The 24987-nt window shown below is 47.2% G+C and overlaps 1 protein-coding gene across 2 annotated transcripts in view; it reads right to left on the bottom strand.

Annotated features, from left to right (window-relative positions):
- Positions 1–19331, bottom strand: part of C15H1orf226 (chromosome 15 C1orf226 homolog) — a 300724-nt gene extending 281393 nt beyond the window's left edge. For both annotated transcript variants that reach the window (XM_028864336.2, XM_028864337.2), the window contains exon 1: positions 18753–19331. In XM_028864336.2, the coding sequence (XP_028720169.1) occupies positions 18753–18857 (105 nt within the window). In that variant the 5' untranslated portion in view covers positions 18858–19331. The remainder of the gene's footprint in view (positions 1–18752) is intronic.
- Between the last annotated feature and the right edge of the window lie 5656 nt (positions 19332–24987).

Genomic DNA, 24987 nt, shown 5'->3' with positions numbered 1-24987 from the left:
CCCATCCCACCGCCTAGTGCATCAGCAGCCTTGGACAAGATGCTTTCACCTCTCTCTCTAACCAAGTCCCCTCATCTATAAATAACAGAGTTGACTCAGAATCGGAATCTTAGAATAAGGCTCTGAAGTCCCCGGGGCTCTGAGTCTTCTCATGTTCTCAGTAAACCATACCCCTTAGCCCCAGTGAAGTCAACCCCCATCATCCTGGATCAGCCAGAGCAAACAGCCAGAGCTCAGCAGGATTGCTGAACTCCACGGGTGCTTGGGCTGTGTAAAGTGTCCTCTGTGAGCCATGGAAGGGGACACCTGTGATCTTCCTTCCAGGAGCTCCTCGTCAATGCATGGATCAAATGGAAAAATGGAGCTACATGCAGGTAAAATGAATTTATAAACTGTCTTATGTAAATATTTACATCTTTTGCTGCTTCAACGGGGGAAAAAAAACTTTAAAATCTCGAACCATGATTTGCCATGGTATGATGAAATTTTAAAAAGAAATGATACGCCAGTGTACTTTTGGGGTCTTCAGCATCCCTCCAATGATGTTAACAGAGCAACTAAGCAAAACTACAAACAACAACATTCAACAAAGTTTTGTCACAAGCCCCAAGTCGCAAGCGAATCACCGGAAGCCAGTGTGAGACTGATGTCTGTGCGAAATGAAACAAAGACCACAGCGCCCGGCTGCGTGCAGCGCAGTGGGAGGGGGATGCCTGGCGTGGCTCGGGGCCCATTCCCAGCACTACAAAAACTAAAATAGAAAAGTAAAGTGGTGAGGCGCACGCAGACTTGGAAGAGGGGAACCCCAAAAGACCCAGCGGACGGACCTGGAGCGCTATATCTGCGCGCAGAACGGCAAGTGACCCACAGTGTGGCCTGAAGGCTTGGAGTGCTCACCCGTGGGAGCCTTCAGAACCAACTCCAGAGGACAAAACACCACTCCGAGGAGAGGTGGCTGGAAGCGGAATCAGAACTGAGCAAACCAGGCAACCGTGGTACGGGAGTAAGTAGATACAGATAAAAGTGGGAGATGAACTACGGAAGCAGGGTCACTGTTTCGTTTTGTTTCCCAAGCTCTAGGTGCTGAGCCTAGGGCCTCCCAGGCAATTGAGCTATAGCCTAAGCCCATCAGATTTTTAATCTACCTGAAAATAGAGAAGCTTTGTTAAGGTAGAAAAATCATCAAACCAAGATGCCCTTGAGGGACTGGTTTGCCTGCCTGTCTGCCTGTGCGCCGTGTGCATGCAGTGTCCACGAAGGCCAGAAGAGGGCATCAGAAACCATGAGCCTGGGGTTAGAGGTGGTTGTGAGATGGCAGGTGGGTGCTGGGAACCAAACCAGGGTCCTCTGCAAGAGCAACAACTTAAGCGCCGAGTCATTTCTTTCTCCAGAACTCAAGACACCTTTAAACTTCATGAAACCTAGTTACATAAATATTAGCAGAAAAGCCATCAATCTATAGGCATTTCTATAAGGAAACGCGAGGCTAAGGGACAAAATTACATCTCTAGCGATCTGTGACAACGAGAGCATGCCAAGAAGACATTTTAAAAAGCGCATGAAATATAACATATTTCAAAATAGCCTATAAATATTTTAAACTATGCAAGGCTTGGAAGAAAAAAAACATAAATTAGAATCAGGAAGATTTACAAGTGAAATGGCAGATTTCAAAAAAAAATAAATGGAAGTTGAAAAAGTTAGCTTAGAAATAAAAACCAAGACCTAAGGTATGAACCCCTGAGTTTGATTCCCAGCCGTGGGGGAGGCGTAGGGGGCGGGGAAGGGCAGAGAAGTGAAGACAAGATGGAAGGAAGGTAAGAAAAATCAAACCTAACAAACATCTGAAACTTAGAGGAAAAATTTTTACTGAAAAACATTGGAAGAGATGCGAAGGTTTTGAAATGGTAAATGTTGAGGATAAGCAAAGAACCAACATATGGACAAGAGACGCCCCTACGAGACAAAACCGAAGCAAAGGGCGGGATTCCACAAACGGTGATTTAAGAACGCTTTCCAAAGAAGAAAAAAAGTAAAAGGATTTGAAACGTCATATTGGGCCGGGCGGCGGTGACGCACGCCTCTAATCCCAGCACTCGGGAGGCAGAGGCAGTCGGACCTCTGTGAGTTCGAGGCCAGCCTGGTCTACAGAGCGAGTTCCAGGACACCCAGGGCTACATAGAGAAACCCTGTCTCAAAAAAAAAAAAAAAAAAAAAAAAAAAAAAGAAACTTCACATTGGAAAGAGTGGCTGGTGGCTGGACATGTAGCTCAGTAGTACAGCCTTACCTAACCTGTGCTGGGGCCTAAATTTGGTCTTCAGCATGGGAAAGCGAAGCACACTGTACCAGCTAGAACAGCTACAGCAAAGTATTCTCTAGGACTGAGTGGGATGGGACATACCTGTAATTCTGGCACTTTAGAAGATCGGGCATTCGTGGCCAACCTTGGTTACATAGTAAGTTGAGGCCAGCCTGGGCTATATGAGACAATGTTTAAAAAAAAAAAAAAAAAAGGCACCTCATTTTTTTTCAACGTGCATGAATTATAATGGAAAATTAGGTAAACTTACAACAAGCTTCATCACCAGATGAGGGAGAAACATTGAAGAAACTGTATGTTAAAGATTTTATATCCAGTAGTTTTGACCTTTCACAGACAAAGGCTTAATAATATGCAGAAAAATAAAAAGATTATTATCCCCATGAGCCCTTCTTATACATGCCAGAGAAGAACTTCACATGAGCAACATGGCTACACACAGACCCTAGTTTTAGCAGTATAAAGTATATAGTTACTGAGGAATTAAATGAAGGTTAAAAAGGAGTTTTTTTCTTTTCTTACTGTGTCCTGGGGAATGCTGGGCAAGTGATGTACCTTCACAACTGATCACAAAGTCAGTGGTTTAAAGCATTAAAAATGTATTCTTTCTCCATTCCAGAGGTCAGAAATCCAAAACCAATTTTACCTGACCAGTCCCAAGGTGCCAGCAGGCTGCACTACCTGAAGATGTTCTGGGGAGGGTCCGTTTCTTGCTTCTCCTCCTGCAGCCTGACTTGTAACAGAATCACCCCAATCTCGGTCTCCATGGTTACCCATCTTCCTTCTGTGTACAAGCTCCCTCTGCCTTCCTTGTGAGGACAGCTATGATTTATTTAAGATCCACCCAGATAATTGGGGGACAGAGTTCCTTTCCCAAGATCCTCAACACAAAGACTGGGGCAAAGTCCGCTACGTGCAGGGACTGTCCGGGGTCCCGGGGGGTTAAAAAGCCGAGGGCTTCCTAAAGGGCTGCTCTCCAGCCCCCCATAATGGCAGGACTTGTTAACGTTCCAGTACTGTAACACGGGCCTGAGACTGACCTTTTCTCTTTATAAGCAGTGTCCAGCTCAGTCTGAGATGCTTCCTTCACGGTAGATAATTTGGCCTTGCCGCTTTGAAACCCGGAACACAGGTGAGCATCACATAAAAAGCCAAAAGTGAATAAAGCTGAGTGTTCATCTCACCTTCAGAATATGAAAACCAGACAGAGAAGAACTCAGAGTCCCAGAGGCCCCTCCATGGGCAATTCTTCAATGACTGAACAACTTACACTAGGCCCTGCTTACTTATTTATTTTCAGGTTTATTACGCTTATTTATGTGTACGTGTGTGTCTGTGTGAATGTGTGCCACATGTGTGCAATGCCCTCAGAGGCCAGAAGAGGGTGTCAGATCTCTGGAGCTGGAGTGACAGGTGGTTGTGAGCCACCCAACATGGGTGCCGGGAACTGAACCCTGTTTCCTCTGCAAGAACAGTGTATGCTCTTAATCGGCGAAACATCTCTCTAATAGCAAGTAGTCCAAGATGGCTTGAAACTCATTAAGTCATCTAGGACGACCTTGAACTTTCGATCCTCCTGCCTTCACTTCCCAAGGGTTAGAATTAATTGTAGAACACCACTCCAAGTGAGTTCCCATTTCTTCAAAGTTTTACAAGCACCCCCCCCCCCAATGCCATTCTGCGTGTGGAGACCAGAGGTTCACGCTGGGTGTCTTCCTCAGTCACCTGCCACTTTATTTTTTGAAACAGGGTCTCTCTCTAAACCTGGAGTTCACTATTTCAGCCAGATCACCTGGCCAGTAAACCCCAAGGAGTCTCTGCCTCCCCAGCATCCGGCTTTTACATGGATCAAATCCAGGCCTTCATGCTCATACAGCAAGTGTTTACCATCTCCCCAGACTGACTGTTTGAACAGTAGGTTTTAGGGGCCATTCCTCATCTCCACTATAATAGACCCCCAAAATAATATTTTTATGTATTTACTTTTGTTACATTTTAATTATGTGTATATGTGTGGGTATGTGCCTATTAGTGCAGGTATATACAGAATCAAGATAAGAGTGACAGATTCCCCTGGAGCTTGAGTTATAGATAGCTGTGAACTGCCGATGAGGGTGCTGGGAACTAAACTCAGGTCCTCTACAAGAACAGCGTCCACTCTTAACCACCAAGCCGTCTCTCCATCTCAACAATTGTTTTCTTCTTTCATGTTTAATGATACTAGAGATTGAGCCTAGGACTCCACACTTGCTAGTAAGCACTCTACTCCTGAAAATATGCCCATGTGTCAGGTCCTTTCTTTTCTTCTTCTCCTCCTCCTCCTTCTTCTCCTTCTCTTCTTTTCTTTTCTTTTGGAGACTGAGTCTCACTAAATTGCCCAGGCTGGCCTTGAACTTGCAACCTTCCTACTTCATCCTTCAGATTTGCTTCGACTGCAGGACTGTACCATGAGGCTGAGCATATAATCACTTTTTAAATGGTAGAATATAGATGGCAGATGCGCAAAAAAAAAGTGTTCAAACTGTTTTCAGTAATCATAACTGATACTGATATTAGTATCATTAGTCTGAGAGTGCTAATTATGTGTTACAGAATAAAACAAATGAGTAATTATGGGATATTCAATTGTTGCTTCTTACGTGTGCAAATACTAGAATTCTTGGTGTGGGAAAAGAAACCAGTAAAGTGTTAAAAAAAAAAAAAATCAAATCTCTAGACTCAAATGCTATCCAGAAACCTCAGTGTCGGCTCACTAGTGCCCTTCACAGCACATGCATTTCTACCCTTTTTCTGTGTAACTTCCCAGCTCTGTCGCTGAAAACCGACTCCCCAGACAATGGTTATCCAGTAAAAAAAAAAAAACCTTCCTGGTACCCACGATAGTGCTTCTGCACCACTGCTGTACAAGATCCCAAGCCTTCCTAGAGAAATGGGTGGTTCCGGGTTTGAAGCAAAAACATGCACGATGTCTGGGGGGAAGTAAAAGGAAGGGGAGCAATGAGAGAACCAGTGACGGGAGAGCGGAGGCCCAGCAGATCTCCCAGTTCCTAGACTTCGCATTTACAAATACAAATAAAAACATGAGAAAGGGCCTAGACTGGATCCCAGGCATTTAAAAAAAAAAAAAAAAAAAAGGTAAACCAGGCCTTACCCAAAAGGAAGGGAGCATCACTCAGACCAGCACACAACAGGTACAGACCCAGACCAGGGAGGCACTCCAGAGGCCAAGGCAGGCGGATCACAAATCTAGGTCAGCCATCAACCAACCAATCAATCAATCAACCAATCAATCAATCACATGTTTTTAAAAGGAAAATTGTTGGAAGTATCTAATCAAAACTACAGGAGAGAGTTTTGACCTGGAAACTTTGAAGACTCTGATTCCAACTAGGAAAGTCTCTGTACAGTGTACACATCGAGCCTCCCTCCAGGCCTGCTGCCATTAAACATTCCCCAACAACATCTCATCCCCCTCCCAGCCATCACCCCCATACCTGAAGGGAGATAAGGGCTGGTTTCATATCCACTGAGTATATCCAGTATCTCATTCAATTATGTATCCCATTGTAAATCCATAAAAAGGGCACTCTGGACTAATAAATCAGGTTTGACAACCTGAATAACCCTGGTCTGCCCGTAAACATCCCTATTCTGTGTGCACACACACACCAGCAGCTATCTGGATGCATGCTGCAATCACCCTGGAACTTTTTAAAATTTATAATGCGGGTGGCACCCCCAAGTTAAACAGGAAATAAGAGGCCATGACTGCAAGGGGACCCATATTTTCTAAGTTCCTAGATGATCATAAGGTTCAGCTAGATTGCAAGCATGGTTACACAAAATTCCATTTCTGGAGCAACAAGGTGAAGGAAGGGCAAGACTTTTGAACTATGGGCTACAAATGCCATCATTTAAGGCCAAAGCCTTGGCCCCTGGGGCAGCCCCTGGGGGTGGAAAATATACAAAAGCCTCCTTTTGCTTGAACTTGTCAAAATTCAAGATCCTATCTCCAACTTCTTTTTTTTTTTTTTTCCACTTTTCCTTTCTGTGGAATTTGACCCTATGAAGTTCTACCACTTTCAAAATTCCCCTTTGGGCTCTAATAGGGCAAAACTGAAGACTAAGACCCACCCCCATCCTCCATGAAGCAGTAAAAGGTATAAACATTTGAGAACTTAAGACACAGAGAGAGTCCCTTCTGTCTGCATGGACTTCCGTCTGAGCCACGCGTTGACCAAGAGCTAGAGGAGTACCACACATCTCCCTCCTCTACATCTTGATCACCAAGGACACTTTACAGAGCCCAGGAACCCGTGGAGCACTGTGCAGCCTGGCTGGGCTCTGGCTGTTTGCTGTAACTGATCCGTCACCCTATATGTGGGCTTGAAGTTATGGCAATGTCACTTTACCGGGGACCAGGGTGCATGGTCTGCAGAGAGCAAAGGAAGAATCAGAGAGCCTCAGAGATGTGGGCCTAGGAAGGACCTCAGAGCCTCACTCTAAACTTCAGCTGCTGCCTCAACTCCCTTGCTTACAGGTGAGGGGACTGGGGTACAAGGAGGTGGAAGGGACTTAAGGCCGCTCACGCAACAGGAGGTGGGATGGGCCCTGCAGCCTGTTCAGAATGCTTCCCTGCCTCCACGCTAGACCTCAAGCCCAGTTTCCTGCTGAGCTCTTATCAAGGAAGGAAAATGCAGACTGGAATGGGGACTTGGGAACGCTACAGCCCTCCCAGCTGACACATCCAAGACACCAAGGCTTGGAAGAGGTGAGTCAGTAGCCTCAAGTGTCTGCTTCGGGCACCTTTTTAATGAAAAGCAATTTCCAGCTACTGCTTGGAGAAGGGAAATAAAGAATCAGGAAGAGGCATCACTGTCACGAGATGCCTGACACCTCTAGAGCGTTAAGGGTAAAGGCTTCACTCTAAAAGAGCGAGACCCTCACTGACCCCCGCCCCCACCCCCAGCCACCTCTATGTGTCTTTGCAGCTGCCACATGCCAGTGCTACAGGGAAGCATAAAATAGAACCGTTTCTACGGGCCTGTGCTACACAAGCACACAAGGAAACAAGACTATAAACCAAATGCTATAATAGCAATTCAAGGAGGAACGCACAGACAGATGGAGGAAAGGGGGAAACCAGTATTTGATGGGCTAAGCCTCACCAGCATGGAGCTGGGATACTCCTCAGGTTAGGCCTCCCACAACAGAGCTGGGCTTCAGATCACAAACTGGCTCCCCTTTAGAAGAAAAGTGAGAGCCACGCCATAAAACTCCTTGCCACCCTGCCGAGGGAAAGCCTGGGAGTGGGAGTCAGACATCACGTCGTCCTCCCCGGAAGCCATTTTTGTAAACTAAAACCAATCCATCTTAGATGACAACTGAGCTGGGCACAGGAGACAGAATTCGCTCACTGCAAAAGAGCCATGTTGGGTAGCTGTAGAGATGGCTCAGTGGTTAAGAAGAGTAACTCAGCTGGGTGTAGTGGGCCCTCTTGGATATCCTGTTATTGCCCCGTGTCGTGGAGATCCTGCAGCTTTGGGTCTGCAGGACCGGCCCCTTCACATACTCCAGCAGATCCCAGATGGGGTGGATGTTGGGGTGGGCCAACTCATAATCCTGGTTCGGGGCCTGGGTAGTTGCAGGGTCGGTCAGCCTGCCAGCTCTGCCCTGTCTTCCACCAGGGAGAGCTCTCCCGCATTGCCCTGGCAGGGTGAGCAAGGGGCAGGGCCAGTTCGCCTGCTTTCACATCCTCAGGGTTGGCTCTCCTTCACCTACACCTCCTTGGCTAGTCCGACTGTGTCACCCAAACAAGGTGGAGGGGCCACTCTCCCGAGTGCTGCAGCTGGTGAGGGGCAGGGACAGCGCTCCCACTTTGGTGACCTCAGGGCCAGCTCTCCCACCTGCCACAGGCATCAAGGGGCACGAGGAGAAGGCATCTCTCCTCCGCCCACACCACCAGATGGCAGATGAGGGGCAGGACCATGCTCACACTCTTGAGGCAGTTCACCCACGCCCCTGTCAATAGGGTCAGCCCTCCTGGGCTGCCCAGGCAGGGACGTGGCACACATCTTTAATCCCAGTATTAATGCCAGGCAGAGGCAGGGAGATCTCTGAGTTTGAGGCTATCCTTGTCTACAGAGTGAGTTCCAGGACAACCAGACAACCAGGGCTATACAGAGAAACCCTTTCTCAAAAAGGAGGAGGAGGGGGAGGGGGAGAAGGGAGGAGGAGGGGTAGGAGGAAGAGGAGAAGGAGAAGGAAGAGGAGTGGGGGAGGGGGAGAGGGGAGGGGGAGGGGAAGGAGAAGGAGGAGGGAAGGAAGGAAGAGGAAAGAAAGGGGAAAACAGAAAAGAAAAAGAAAATTGACTACTCTTCTAAAGGACCTAGGTTCTATTCCCAGCACCTACATGGTAGCTCGCAGCTAGGGAACCAATGCTCTCTTCTGGATTCCACAGGTACCAGGCATGTACAGGTATAACACCCACATACATAAAATTTAAATAAAATTTAAAAAAAAAAAGAGCCATGCTGGGGATCCCACTCCTGACAAGGGTACCCAAGAAAATACGATGAGAAGGGAAGCCATGTCCATTCAATGGCACCAACTCCATTCACTCCTCAGCCTAATCAGCAGCCTGTCTCGAACATATCCAGCACTGTTCTGTACTGTGGAAATGCACCGTTCAGGGTGGGGTAGGGTACAGAAGCAAAAACAAAAGCCCTGCTGTAGTAAGAAGCCTAGGATGCCAGCGAGGGGGTTCAGCAGGCAAAACGCTTGCCGTGCAAGTCCAACGACTGAGGTCGCCCCTCAGACCCCATGTAAGAGTGGGACGGAAGAACCATTTCCGTGATGTTGGCCTCCCCATCCCAAGAACCAAACAAGTCTCACCACAAACGTGAAAAGATAAAACAGCCGCCCAGCTCAAGGTGGCGGCTCTCCTTGGAATGCCTCAGTATGAATGGGCTTGAAACAATTGAAAAAATAAACAAGTCTCAGCAAAGAAGCAAAAGACTAACGTCGCAATGCCCCAAACTAGCCCCGTGCTATGAATTAAAATCACCAGGATTACTCAGCTAGGTTAGTCGGTTTTCTGTCACTGTTACAAAATACCAGAGATAATCAACTGTTTTGAAAAAATGCTTTTTTGGGTACAAAATACCAGAGATAATCAACTGTTTTGAAAAAATGCTCTTTTGGGCTCTCAGTGCCAGAGGTTTTGATAGGAGATGAGGTGAATGGAAAGACATTTGCACTTCATATTGCGGCAAGGATATCCGCCCCCACGTGCTCTTATTAGTTTAGCACAGACGCACTGCCAATAACTGCTTTGTTCTGACTCTCCAGTTCAGAGGGCACCTGGAGAAACACAGGGTCGAGACCTGTAGGCACTAACCAGACTCCATGATCCAAAAGTACCTGAACGCAGGTGTGCAGAAAATGAGAAGGTCCCAAGGATGATACCAAAAGAGACCAAGACATCTCGTGTCTTCAAAACATGGCTGACCACCTGATCGGAGGAGTGAGCCGGGCTCTGGATTGGCTGACTGCCTTGGTCCCGCTCCCTGAAAAACTAGTCAGCTGGAGGGAGGGTTTAACTGCCACCCTCACAGACTGCCAGCCCCTGAATAAAGCACAGCTTCAGATGTGTTCCTGCCTCTGCCTGCTGCTGTTCCCAGGACAGGCATCCAAAGCTCTTCATTCTGGTCCCAGCTTCAGTCCACGGTCAACTGGCCTGAACGGTTGCTCAGGTCTGTGCTGGCACAGTACCGCCTGGTGGGGACATGTGGCCCAGGAGGACTTCTCACCTCATCTAGCCAGAAAGCAGAAAGAGGGAGAAAGGAGGTAAGGAGCCAGAGTTTCCATATCATCATCAAGAAACCTTCGGTAATCATTCTACTAAGCCCCGCCTCCAAGAGGTCCCACCACCTCTCCATGGTGCCATGGGTTAAGGACCACACCTTTAACACATGGGCCTTTTGAGGACCCAAAGCTCAAACTATAGCATCAGCCACAAATAGTTTTTCCTTTTGTTTTATTTAATTCCCCCAGAGAGTCCAATTAGCAGTGTGTCTGAGGAACAATGCTCTAATGCCCTGGCTCATACACTCAAATCAGAACAACCTTGAGAACTTTCGACAGTCATCCATGCTAGTTCAGCAGGCCTGGGCCTGGAGGCTTTATTCTTTACTTTTTCATTTCAGATTATTCCGATACAGGCCAACGATTGAGAACAGCTGCTTAAGTGATCAAAGGCATCTACAGGCAAAAATTCCCTTCATCTGTAGAAAACTACAAACCTAACCCCAAGAAGAGAACTTCATTCAATTGGCCTGGAAGAAGGAGGCAAAGTTTCCACCAAACATTGGCTATGGGTGCCCAGTATGTGTTGAACCTGGGCTGCCAAATTAAGAAGAGAAAATCCACACACATCTAAGAGCCAGTGTGAAAATGTAGTTCCAGGACAGGTTACGCGTGCTTATGGGAAACAGCAGAGGGGTGAGCTAATATGGTATCTGTCACTTGGCCCATGAGAGACATTAATCTTCCTCTTTGCAAAAAATAAAGAAAATGCTTCCATGTGAGTCACATTTCTTCCATCCAGAGACCAAAGCAGAAGAGTTTACAATGAACAGAGGCAAAAAGGTACAGCCAGGCACCCACCAGGCGCTGTCTCCCAGCAGAAGTATTTCAGCATGGACACTGTCTGTGTGGTACGTTCCTCCTCCATCTCCTTCCTTTCCCCAAACACAGACACATACACAGAGTTCAGTATGTCCCCAATTCAGGGTGCACTGGTGGGAAGTGCCCTCTTCTTGGCCACTTCCTTACACCCAATAGACCCTTAGAGTAGGGATTCTGTCTCCTTCAACGCATTTAAACTAGCCCCGCCTCCAAGGGGTGTGGCTTCAGGAATAAGTGGGAGGAGGAAGATGGCTTAGCAGGTAAAAGTGATGGCCGCACAAGCCTTCAGACAGGAATTTGATTGCCAGAACTGACCAAAAACAAACAACAACAACAACAAAAACAGCCAGCCATGGTGGCACACATCCCTAATCCCAGCACACCTACAAAGAGATGGGAGGTGGAGACAAGGAGAATCCGCGGCACGGTCCTGGGCCAGCTAACCAGGATGCCATCAAGTGGCAGAAACAAGACCAACCTTGCCTTAACAGGGTAGAAGGCAAGAAGCAACTCCCAAAAGCTGTTATCTGATGCACTAATTGAGCTTATGCGCATTCAAGTACAAGCGCATACACAAAATTAATTTTAAAAGTAAGACTAAGCAGGCTGTCGCCACCACCCTCAGTTCTCAAAGGACACTCGAATCCTTCCGTAGAGAGCCGGCCGGGTTCCATGCAGGGGTGTGCGGGGACTCAGCTTTCTGTGGGCACAGAACTTGCTAGAAGTGCCTTTTTAAACAACTTCAGAGCCAGCTGCTCTGATGTTTGAAAGTAAACATGGCGCTGAGCATAAAAACTGAAAAGGGAAATGTAAGCATCGCAAGGTATTAATTAATCCCATGCTGCAAGGCTTCTTCTGCTTAGATTAGCTCTGCTTAAAGAAATATTTACCCAAGAAACTCCGAGACAAGTGAAGACAGACGACACACCATACTTAAGATGCTGTGATTTTTTAATCATAACAGGGATTAAAGAGCTGGAACAAATGTGATTGGGGCTTACACCAGAACCTAGTTAACCCTTCCCCACCCCCTTCTAAGAAAGCTGACAGCTATTTTAAGCCCACACAGCAGTCTGGCTGTCTGATTTGCAACTTGAGGAATCAGAGTCATTCGGCAGCTAGAATTTTTTTTTTTTTTTTTTTAAAAAAGCAGGCATGTATGATGAAGTTAATGCGTTACCAGACCTCAGAGTTAGAAAAGACAACTTCTAGAAAAGACAAAAGGCTATTCTGTGGATTACACCATGCACAGACCAAACCAAAGAAACAAATTGCAAGTTGTCGAATTTAATTTAATGAAAACAGCAACCCACTCCGTGCCAAGTACTGTACTAGGCATTTACATAGACAGTTCCCCTCACCCTCCCACCCACCCTCTGGGGCATATGATACATTAAACCTCTCTTCCAGATGAGAGATGTTAAGGAATTCATATAAGGTCATATAGCAAGTAAGGGACCGAGCTAGGGTTTGAAGCCAAACACAGCATGGACCCCTGAATCTAAGCTTGCCAACCAAATCTGTATGACATAAAATAACAAAGTAAAGAAAATAAACAGTGGATTGTGTGTGCTCATGGGGGTTGGGTATCCATTCATTAATGAAAACATACATAAAGGACAAATTAGTAAATGATAATTACCTATTCCTGAAATGGAACATAATGTCCTTCTAACTCAAACTCTACATCAATCATTGGGGTTTCGTTTCATTCAGGAACAAAAAAAAGAAAAGAAAAAAAAAGCTCCCTACGAAGCAGCGCAGTGTAAACTGGAGGTGAGAGGAATATAAGAGAGACGCCATGGCAGAGGAGAGCCTCAAGTTACTAGAGACCAAGACCTGCGGGACTAAAGTAAGAGGAGTAGACAGGAGAATGATGCTAACACAGCATCTCTGTGGGAGACTCCACTGAGGGAGGACCCTGACGATCGTCACCGGGAACAGCTAAGGAATTACATTTATTCACTCATCCAGATTTCCTACACGCAAGACACTACATTCATCGCTGTGGCAGATGCAGGGGGCGGAGGGATGCAGACACAAAGACCTCGGGGAGACTAAAACAGGACCAGCCCAGCAGTCCTTACCCTTCACTTGGACACTCCCTCACTAAGAAGTGGGGTTTAGGAAACTGGGGAGCTAGCTCATTTAATAAACTGCTTGCCTCATAAGCATAAGGACCTGGGTTCAGGTCCCCAGGACCCAGGAATGGTGACACATGCTTGTAATCCAGTGCTGCAAAAGCAGAGAGAGGAGGATCGCTGAGGCTGCCAGTCAGTCAGCCCGGCACACTGGGCAAGCTCCAGGTCCCAGCGAGAGACTCTGTCTCAAAAACACAAGGTGGAGAGCTAGACAGATGGCTCAACTTGCAGTGAACTCAGATTCAGTTCCCAGCGCCCCCCACATGATGGATGTTTATAACTCAGAGGATTCAATGCCCTCTTCTGGCCTCTACTGGTATTGCATGTATGTAGTATACATACATACACACACACACATACATACACACACACACACACACACACACACACACACACACACACACACACACACGAGAGAGAGACCAAAAAAAAAAAAAACCCATAAAATTAAAAATAGATCTTAAGAAAAAAGATGAACAGGCTGGAGAGATGGCTCAGCTGTTAAAGGCTAGGCTCAGAACCAAAAATATAAGAAAAAAGATGAACCACCCAGAGAAACACTCCAGGTTGCCCCCGGCCTCCAAATGCATGTATACACACGTGTGTAAGTGCTCACACACTCAAACACACATCTAGAAGTCCACTTCTATTCCTTTACAGTCAGTTGTGATTGACAGAACATAGCAGAAGTGACCTGTAATCCTCAGAAGGCCAAGCCTTAACAGTGCCCTCCTTCTTACAACAGGCCCTCCGGAAAACCAACTACCAAACAAAAGACCCATTGCACGATGAAGAAACATAAGCCAGTCATTAGATTCAACAGCCACACTGAGGACTACTAAAGCACCAGCCATGTAAGTGAAACCTTCTAGGACTTTCCAGTCTACTCACCAAAAAAAAAAAAAAAAAAAAAAAGAACCCCACAGAATGTTCACCATGTACACCAGAAGAGCAGTCCATTCAAGCTCTGCCTGAGTTCCCAGGCCATGGCTCATGAGCATAACACACAACTGTTGCTCCCAGCCTGTCATAAGGTTGTTGTTAGGCACAGGTAACTGTATCCAGAGATTACCAGTGGCTCTGTTACTATGTGGTTATGTACCTTGGGTCAAGACTTTCCCTCTGGACCTCAATTCCTTACCCATAAATCAAGTCTATACCAGATGCCTAAGATGCTTTTCAGTTCTGATGATCAGACCATAGTCCAGACAGTGTGTCCTAGGAATACGGAGAGAATAACTCTTTCAGGAGTAGGTAAGGCAGTCACAGACCAGGGGTCAAATGCCCTGGAGGGACACTGAAGGGCATGTAAGTGTTCAATAAATACATTATGGTTTAGTAATGCAATGTTTACCATAGGCTCCTGTATTGAAATCTTCATCCCCAGCTGATGGCGCTATGTTAAGGGGTGGTAGAAATTTCAGGAAGTGGGCCCTAGCTGGAGGAAGGAAGAAATGAGGATATGCCTTTGAAAGCTAGACCTGGCCCCCAGGCTCCTCACCACCATCTCCCTCGGCTTCTCCCACCACCATGATGGGCAGTAAGGAGCACTCCACTGAGCGGAGCGTTTGCTTCTGTGGGCAAGTGCACACCCGAGTGTTGCCCTCCTGCTGGCCGCATGCCAGGTGTGGGAGCAATCCTAGAGGGCTGTATGGTGATAGTTTATTCGTACTGAAATGTGATTTTATTTGTATGTTAATAAATAAAGTTGCCTAGGAGTCAGAGCTAATAGCAAGCCATAGCAGAAGCTGGGTGGTGGTGGCGCACACCTTTAATCCCAGCACTTGGGAGGCAGAGCTATGTGGATCTCTGTGTGTTCAAGGATACAGCCAGCATTGGAGACACATGCCTTTAATCTCAATATCAACCATAGAAGACCTGGAGGTCTGTACAGACAGGCAGTGACGAGGAGGTCATGTGGTTGGGTTTACAACAAATGAGAAGGCAGAACAGAATCACTATAAAAAGACAGACACACAGGAAGTAGGTCTCTTTCTGAGGGGAAGGACAGCAGCAGCAGTGAAGGGTAAGAAAGGGTTTTTAGCTCTTAGCTATTGCTCTGACCTCTTGGGCTTTCAACTCTTCATTTAATAAGACAGTTACATCTACAGGCCTGGGGTTCCTTTCTGCCACCTCCACCAACAACCAGAACCATCGGCTGAAACCTCTGAATCCGTGAGCTAAAATGAACCCATCCTGCTTTAAGTTGTGTGAGTCAGGGATTCCACCACAGTGGCCCAAGTCTGACTGGTACAAAACAGTTTTCACTGTTTGACACTAACAAAGCTCTGTGAGTCTCACCTCCCAGTTTTCCACCTGAAACACAGACAACACTAATGTACCTGTTTCGACACAAAGCCTTTGTGAAAGTCCCACGCAAAGCAACCATCACCAGCATGCAATGAAGACAACAAATTTACCAAATATGTAAGCATTAGGAGGATGTAAGAGTCCAAAGTCCAAGCATTAGTCTTAAATGGTAGCTTTGTTAACGCAGCTGTGAGGACCCTGGCGGGCAGCAGCCTCCCTGAGACTGTATCCTAGTTCATACAAACAGACCTATGGAGACACATCTGCTAGAAAAGTGTTAAGATTTAAATGAGGACTTGCAGGTGAAAACATATATATAGATTGGGCTTCATCATTATGTGCATTTGGGGTGGGGTGCATGCAGAAAGACGGGCTCTCGGGTATCCAGATCCTCTTCCCTCTACTTCCTGGATGCTGGGATGGCAGGTATGCATTACCACACCTGGAACAGTGGTGCTGAGGATGTTACCCAGGGGTTCCTGCATGCGGGGCAAACATTCTACCAACTGTGATGCTGGCAGGTATGTGTGTTTCTTAAGTACGCTGAAGTTCAGCCAGGGACATCCCACCTAACCCTTTGTGTCTCTGTGGAACTCTGGGGGGAAAAAATGAGAGGCATACATCCAGAGAATCACTCCATCCAGTGCTGATTCTGAAAAATTGCCAACCCTTGGAAGAGGAAGTTTTGGGCTCATTTTCCAAGGTACCTAACAAGGCAACAATGCATTTGCATTTTACAGTCTGTGCTTTTCCAAAACAAGGAGCAAATGCCCAGTGACCTTAACCCTGAAATCCCCATGATGGCACATTTCTAGGGACAGACACTGCTCAATAGAGAGGTGGATGTAGCTGCAGAAGGCACTTACTGGGGAGCAGAGGGGGAACAGAGAGATGGTCTTCTGCTCCCAGCCCTGCGCAGGTCTTGGCTGACATGGTATTTGAATATGCCAGAGTCTAGCATCAACTACAAAGAGCTAGGAGGCAGGACCCAGTCCATAAACTCAGCCTTTGCCTATGGATGTTCCACCTGACCTGCCCTCGTCCTTTCTCTCCACCTCACCCTTCTCAATGCTGAACCCCCTACCCACTGTGTTGTCTGCATTGGGAACACAACCAGCCATGGCTCCTCCTCTTATTGACCACCACTATCTGTGAATCCAGAGTTACTATAGAAACTACACTATGCAGCCCCCAGACATTTGCTCAGAAAAGAAACTACATGTTTAGTACTAGAGAAAAAAAAAGGGGGGATCCAGAAAGTTGAAGGCAAGCTCAAGCCCAGTATTTCTTAAGGTCTGGTTGCAATTACTTCATTAGATCCCCCAGACACTCAATGAGGGTACGGACACATGTCCCCTAAATACATCGAGCTGGAAGAACTAGACTATTTGGTTTAGTTGGTTGGTTGGTTGGTTTTCTCTGATAGGACTATGTGGCCCAGGAAAGCCACTAACTTGTGGCAATCCTTCTGCCCCAGCATTTAAACTGCAGGAGATTATACTACGAATTGGACTTTTCTTGAAATTTGTATGTACACGCATTAGTTTTTGACACCTAGCTGTGACCAAATGTAGAGGACTGTAAGAATAAAAAATTTTTTATATCTGATTAGTTTTTTTTTTTTTATCCTAGTTCTTTAAAAACTAGCACCCATGGGGCTGCCGAGCCCCATCACACTGCTTCTGCAGAGGTCCAGAGTTCAGTTCCCAGAACCCACATCAAGCAACTCAGAAGTATATGTCACTCGGGCTCCAGGGAGACCCAATGCCTCTGGACTCCGGGGGATACCTTCATTCACATGCACACAACCACATACAGACACGTAATTAAAAATAATTTTTAAAAATATAGCACTGGGGAACCAAACAAAACAAAAGTCAATTTCTCAGTGTGTATGTATGCAAAAAAATTATATCATAACCATAATGAAAAGTTATACTTTTAAGAAACTGCTTACAAAATCCACAAGCCCAGACACACATGAACCCAAACATGGAATATCTTGGGCCAACCAGATCTATTCTGAGATAGAGACGTGAGATATGATCTTGGCTGACAGGTCCCCTCTGGTCCCAGCCATACTCAGCAACCCAGCTCTGCATTCCAAGGCAGAGCTGGATAACTGCGGGGTGAAGGGGTGGTACCTCTAGTTCTAGCAAATATGACCGAGAAAAGTTGTTTGGGGGGGGCGTATGATTCACCAATTCATACATCTGCATGAGAAAAAGGGATGTAATTCTAAACACAAGTGACCTCTGGGCACCTAACTGACACTCCAAAGATGTTTTGCAAATTGAAGGAAATGGACACCTGATGGCAGTTCTTGCACAATATACTAACCCGTGGTCGCCGAAGAAGAGAGATCGGAGCAAGTATGCCCCCCGCGTCAAAAGTTCTGTTCTCAAAACCATCCACACCCCGTCCATACAGAGCTCACCTAAATTTCACTCGGTGACAAGCACACTGTGCATGCTGAGTATCCCTGCGTCTTTCTTTGGGTTATAGGTGGGGGAACAGGACGGGAGCACAATTAAGAGAAGAAGCCTTTCCACAGAAAGGCACGGTTCCCGGGCACCGTGGAAACTCCAACTGCAGTCTCAGAAGCCAGAACTCCTCACACACAGCGAGGTGCTTCACCACTCACTACAGCATGGCCAGCCTTAGACACAACCGCTGGTCCAGCACGCACGTTTCCACTCCACCCCTCCCCCAAGGGTGGCTTTGGCCTTGGCCCTGCAAATTCCAGCCGTCTCGGCTAAATTCTTCATCAGCCACTGCTGAGATTTAACAGCGCACCACAAAACTGGAACACGGCTTTCACCTGACCACTACACCAATGACTGGCACATGCAAAAGAGTCGTGCGAAAGCAAACATTTGGGGAGTGACTTTAGCAACTAGATCCAGCTACTTGGAATTAAAAAAAAAAAAAAATTAAACCGGTCAGGAAACAGGCTTTTAAAACACCTCCCAAAAGCACCTCCCGTGGAAGCCCAGCAGGTAAATAACACCCAGCGCTTCCTTAAAAGCTTTCAAAAGAACCAGGCGTCCAGGCTGAGCTGCTCCGGCTTCTCCGGGAAGTAACTCAATCCAGCCTTGGCGGGCAAGGATGGGTGTCTGCAGGTGGGAGAAGGAGGTGAGGCAGGGCACCTCAAACTTTGCAGGTGCTCTTTTTAGCTGTTCTGGGCAGGAGCTGAGAAAGGCCTAACCCACCTGCTCTGCGTCCAGGACAGTTGGCATCCCATCCACCCAGACCTGCCCCCTCGGGTACTTCCCTCCCGGTGGCCCCTCACCTTGGCCTCAAAAGAGATGCCGTGCTGGAAGGCGTCCTCGTTATGCAAAGGGATCCGCAGGTCGTGTCCATCGTCCACAAGGTTGTACTTGGTTTTGCTGGGCATGGTGACCCGCGGTGGACCCGCTGCTCCAGGGGCGGCGGTGGCGGCGGCAAGAAAGAGCTGGCGAGACCCCGGGGAGGGAACCGTGGGGCCAGGCGAGGCGGCGGCGGGGACCCGGGTCGTGCAGTGGGCAGCCTGGGTGCCAGGCAGTGGCGGGGAGGTGGGGGGAACCCGGAGCGGAGCAGAGGGCCGAGCGGCAAGGGCGGCGCGGATGCGGCTGGTGTGAGCAGCTCGGTGGCCGAGGTCTGCCTAACCGGGAGGCGGCCGGGCGGCCGGGAGGCGGGAGCGGGTGGCACGGAGCCCCAGACCGGGACGCCGAGCGAAGGGCGCACGGCCCGTAGCGGGGTTAGACCCGGAGCCCGATCCCGAGCTCGGCGCGCACAGCCCGGGACGAGGAAGAAAGGCAGCGGCGGCGGTGGCGGCGGAGCAGGGTGCCTGTCACGGAGACGCCGGATCGGCTGCCAGCCCGCGGCTCCTCCTGCGGGGCGGGCCCGGACCGACTCCTCCCGCGCGCCAGAGCCCCGCCCGCCGCCGCCGGGTCCGCCCCGCGCCCCGCGCGCGCCCAGCAGGTGAAAGTCCCCGCAGCGCCTTGCCGGGACCTGGGAACTTCGCCCCGGCGGCCTCCCCGTATGGTCGGGACGACCTAGGATCGCAGCGACCCAGGCGCAGTCTGTTCTGCTGGTAGCGGCGAAGCAGCTTCGCCTCGTATTTGTTTGTTTGTTTTGTTTTGTTTGGGGAGCGGGAGAGGAGTGGTGTTTATTGCTTTTTGTTGTTCTGTTTTGTTTTCCCAAGAAGGCCCAAGATGTGTCCCCGATACCCTTGATCTGGGCTGCCTTAATTCCGAGATTCCTGCTTCTCTTAAGAATCAAGGCGAAATTCAAATAGAGGGACTGTCCTCAGTGCTTTTTGTCCCTTTGGGTGTGTGGCTTGCATTTGGGAGCACAGCAGGGTGTCTTTGAGAAGAATTTAAATATTTAAGAGTCGTCAGCCTTTTAGAAGTAGGCGGAAATGGGAACACTAGCAACAAGAGATTCCAGAGTGTTCTTATGCCCTTAATTAAACTTCTATGACTGAGTATTGATTTAAAAAAAAAAAAAAAAAAAAAAGGTTGCCAAAATTCTGTGAGGTTTCTTAATAATGAGCAAATGAAGCAGCCATAGGAGGATTTAGAGACCAAATATTCACTGTGTGTCAAAAACGTCCTGGATAGTGTTGTGTAACAGTTTCCTCTGAGATTGAAACATTCCACCCTACAGGGAAGCTCCTTAAGCAAGAAAGGCAAACAACTCAAATTAGCTTCAGGAAGTCCCTGAAACTGGCCAGATCCACTAGGCCCCTCCCGGGCAGCTTAAGCAATAAAAGCTGTGAGTCTCAGATAATGTGAAGCTGAGCGGCAAAGAAGACTCTGAGACCAGACCAGGTGCCTGGAAAAATCAGAAACCAGCCCAGCAGTCTGGAAGAAGTTTAGATCAGAGCCGCTTGGAAAGGACGCTCTGCAACCTGTCCAGCTGCCTGCAGGCTGTGCAGTGTGCTCCAGGTTCCCAGCTTTCGTGAGCTGTCACCCATGCTGGGGTGGAACTTGGTGATGTAGCTGTCTTTGAGTCATTTCTGCTCCTGTAAGTGACCTCGCCCATATTCCTGTAAATAACCCCAGTAAAAGTCATTGGTTCAACCAGCTTGGACTTCGGTGGTATCTATACAATGGTCTGTAGTAAGTTTCCTATCTGGGGTAAATAGATGTGTTCGCTGTATCTCCCCAGGAAAAGTTTGTCACACATTGTACAGGTACGTAGTACCTGCAATTGACCTCTTCCTAGCACCAGACTCCCCAACGGTAACCGGCTGAGCCAGTGTCAAAGCTAAGATCGCTGAGATGAAAATGATCCGTGTTTGTTATACAAACACGTTCTGATTGCTAACGTCGTCAGCTCAACAAGATCTAGCATCCTCTGGGAGACAGCCCTCTGTCATGTCTGTGAGGGAGGCTCCACACTGGGTAAACGAGATGAAGAAGGCCCACCCTAGAGATGGGTGGCACCATCCCATGGGCTGGGGTCCAGAACTGAATAAAGAGGAGAAAGGGAGCTGGGACCAGCATCCATCTCTCTCTGCTTCCTGACTGTGGTTGCAATGGGACCAGTTACCTCACGCTCCTGTCAGCATGTGTAGTGGGTAGCCATTCCAGCTTGGATCTGGAAGTTCCAACCCCCATTGAGACTCTGGCAACTGTCACGCCTACGAGGCGGGGCGAGGGGAGGCGCCTGGGGACCCGAGAGCTGGATGGGCCAGCGCTCTCTCTGTGTGCTCTCTCGGTGCCGGGGCGCGGACCGGTGAAAGGTGGATTGTGCAGAGCTCCAGAGAACACCGCTGGATTGCAATACACCTTCCCCAGACCCTGCGACCTACCCATTACTTAATTTGTGAGTTACGCCATTAAATAAAAATCCTTTTAACTACGTGGAGTGGCCAAAATAATTTCTCCAATAAGCATGCCTTCCCCACCCTGACAAACTATGTATGCTGGAATACTGAAGCCAAATAAATCCCTCCTCCCTTAAGTAGTGCTTTGTCAGACAGTCGATCACAGCAACAAGAAAAGTAACAGATACATCTCTTTTGTTTGGTTTTGTCTTAGTTTAGGTTTGGGTTGTATTCTCCCAGTACTAGGGAGTCCACCACCGAGCCCACCCTTTACTTTTTGTTTTAAAACAAAGTCTCACTGAATTGTCCAAGCTTGCCCTGAACCTACAATCCTCCTGCCTCATCCTCCCCAGTGGCTGGGGTTACATGCCAGCATCACCAGGCCCAGAATAACCCTGCCTCGAATGCTCTGTGGACTCATCCACCCAAACCATTCTTATCTTGTTGCATAGGCTACCCTTGACATCTCCGTGAACTACCCCCAAAGAAACCACTCTGTGTCATCTCCGTGATAAATTTATGCAAGTGAATACATTATTGCCCTGATGATATTTCTTATCTTGTCTCCTAGGGTGAAAAGTACAGCTGCCCTTTGCTTCACACTCCCGCTCCCTGGCTGCACAAATTCCTGTGAAGAGATACCATCTTTCTGGGATATCTCCCTAAATAAAAGCAAGCCAGTGACTGGGACAAATTAATCACATACATTATGCGGCACAGACTTTATTATATTCGTAAACATTGGTAAGAGCCAAAAATAATTTGCACGGAGGAAATGCACCGGTAACCTTTTTATAAATACAAGCCCGAAAGCTCTGATCAGGGGTGTTGGACTCTTTGAATGTCAGTGGTTTTAATATGCATCAGAAATGCACTTTGTAAAACCTGGCACAGTAACTCAACAACTGAAAGGCAAGATGCTAAATAACTATTGACATCACATATTCTCTCCCAAATTAATCATGTTCCCTGACTCTGGGAGGCCTTTTTTTCTAGATTAACTTGAATCTCACTGGGCTGATGAACTTCCCAGAATTCCATAACTAAGACAGTAACACACTGTGTGGAGACAGGACACAAAAAAAAGACAGGAGGCCTCAAAGGCCTGTCAGGGCCCAACATAGAAAGTGCTACGTAGAAGGCACCCAGTGATTATTTAGGGGGCTGGTGTAACGCACACTGTTCTTCGCATCTTATCATTGCCCCATATGATATACACGTCAGCCTCAAAACAGCAGATTGCAGGAAAAAGCTGAAGCACAGTCACACGCGCAAATCCCATCTGGGTCAAACCTGTTTCAAAAGGTGGAGTGGCCCTGCCATGCTTCTGTTTGTAAACACGGCACATGTGAAATTCGAAGTTGACGGCCTGTTGGGTGTGGATTGATGCTAGCCTATAGTCATTCTGTTTCCCTGAGATGGAATCTTCCAAAAAGGAGAGCCTATTCTGATTTGGCCTTGGCCTTCTATCACGTCAGCACCAGACAGGCATGCAAACAGCCTTCTTTCAGAAAACAATGGACATCCACAGTAATTTCCTTTTTTTCGTATTTTTAAAGTGATATCAGTGTTGTTTTTTTTTTTTTTACACCTTTAAATACCACTGAATGCTACCTCAGAATTCCAAGTCTATTCAGTTTTAAAAAAGCAAATAAAAGCTTGATTTCTCTTACTCTATCTATTTTGGTTTCTATTTTTTTTAAGTTTTTATTTTGAGATGGGCTCTCACTCAGGAGCCCAGACAGGACTTGAGCATTGGATACCCCCTGCGTCAGTCTCCCAAATGGCTGCAATTTCAGACTTGTGACACAAGGCCCATCTTGTTTTAGTTTTGGAAGCAAGCACTTGCTGCGTAAACCATACTGGCGTGGAACCCGTGATTCTCCTGCCTCAAGCCTCACCAAATGCTGGGGTTGCAAGTGTGGATCACCACACGGAACTCCCTTCTATTAGTATTATCCATGTATTTGCAAGAAGAAAAAAATGTATTTTCAGTGTGAGGGAACTGAATCCAAGGCCCTGTGCACATTAGGCAAGTACTCTACCCCTAAGCTACATCCCCAGTCAATGCTCCTATTCCTTAATCATTGCATAATAAAACTCAATCTGAATTACATTTCATTTAAATAGAAATTGCTCATTCATAAAACGCTTCCTATGTTAACTTTGTTCAGTTATTATTTAAGATTTATTCATTTGTATGTATATGAAGGTCTTGACTGAAAGTAAGACACGTGCACCACACTGTCCTGGAGCTGGAGTTACTGACAGTGTGAACCTCCATGTGGGTGCTAGGAACCAAATCTGGGTCCTCTGGAAGAATGGCCACTGCTTTGACCCTTTGAACCATCACTCCAGTCCCCTAATTTTGTTTAAAAATTAATTCTAGAGTCTGTGTGGTGGCCCATTCCAGTAATTCTAGTACAGAGGAGGCTAGGAAACTGAGGCGGGGTGTGTGTGTGTGTGTGTGTGTGTGTGTGTGTGTGTGTGTGTGTGTGTGTAGAGGTCAAGGCCAGCCTGGGCTATGTTGCAAGACCCTGGCTCAAAAATAATTAAATAAAAATAGGAGGTTATAAAGATGATTCAATAGGTAAGAACACTTGCCTCTCTTCCAGAAGACCTGGGCTCCATTCCCAATACCGACATGGTGGCTCACAACTACCTCTTAACTCCAGTTCTAAGGGATCTGGTGCCCTTTTCTGGCCTTGGTGCACATCAGGCATGAAAGTGATTCTCAGACATACATGCAGGCAAAGAATTCACACACATAAAAATTTTAAAATTCAAAATCAGGCTGGGTGTAGAGGTGCACAACTTTAATCTCACTCAAGAGGCAGAGGCAGGTGAATCTCCATGAGTCCAAGGCCAGACCCTTCCTCAAAAAAACATTCATTTTAAGAGCTAGGATTATAGTTCAGTGGTAGGACACCTGTGTAGCAACTCAGTGATCTTCAGTAATCTTTTCATCACACAGTGATAAACGAGTTTAGAATCAACAGCAAATCTATTTTTCTTATTTTATAACATATTCTGAATTCAAAAAAAAATTGCTCATAAATTCCTACTTTCTTGGGCTATAGCTTCGGTTCAACCCCCAGTACTACAAAAATAATTAGATAAGCCTTGCTCTGACGTGCTAATGAAGTCTTACTTGACCACAGGCGCTACAAACAAATCTTCATTTGACAGATGAGGAAGCTGAGGCCGAGAGAAGGAAATCCCTTGTATTGATGGAAAAGCAGTAAGTCCCGGGAATCCTCACATGAACATTAGCCAACAAAAATGAAAAATGTGCTAGCCTAAATACTCCCCAGACACTCTGATGACTGAGCTTGGCTGTCACCTTGACTGCATGTGGACTCAACCAAACCCAAGCTTCTGTGTGCCATTCTATGAAGGGATCCTCTTGATCAGATTATTTGAAGCAAGAAGACCCACCTTAAAATTGGGCTGGAAAAAAACAAAAACCTGGGCTACATCTTCTGACGGCAGCCCAGATGAAAGGACGCAGAAGCATGAACCTTTTTGCCTGTTTACCTTTGCTTTTGCAGGCCAAGTTCAGCTATCCTGCTGCTGCTCCTTCTTTCATCAATGTTAGAACCAAGTCTTCAGGATTCCAACACAGGCTGAAGCCTGGCAACTCTCTAGACCTCCAGCGTCAGACTGGGATCAAGCCTTACAGACTGAACAACTACCAACTCTCGTCACCTCC

This window comes from Peromyscus leucopus, chromosome 15 (assembly GCF_004664715.2).
Source record: "Peromyscus leucopus breed LL Stock chromosome 15, UCI_PerLeu_2.1, whole genome shotgun sequence".
NCBI lineage: Eukaryota > Metazoa > Chordata > Mammalia > Rodentia > Cricetidae > Peromyscus > Peromyscus leucopus.
This window is presented reverse-complemented; position numbering and strand designations above follow the sequence as displayed.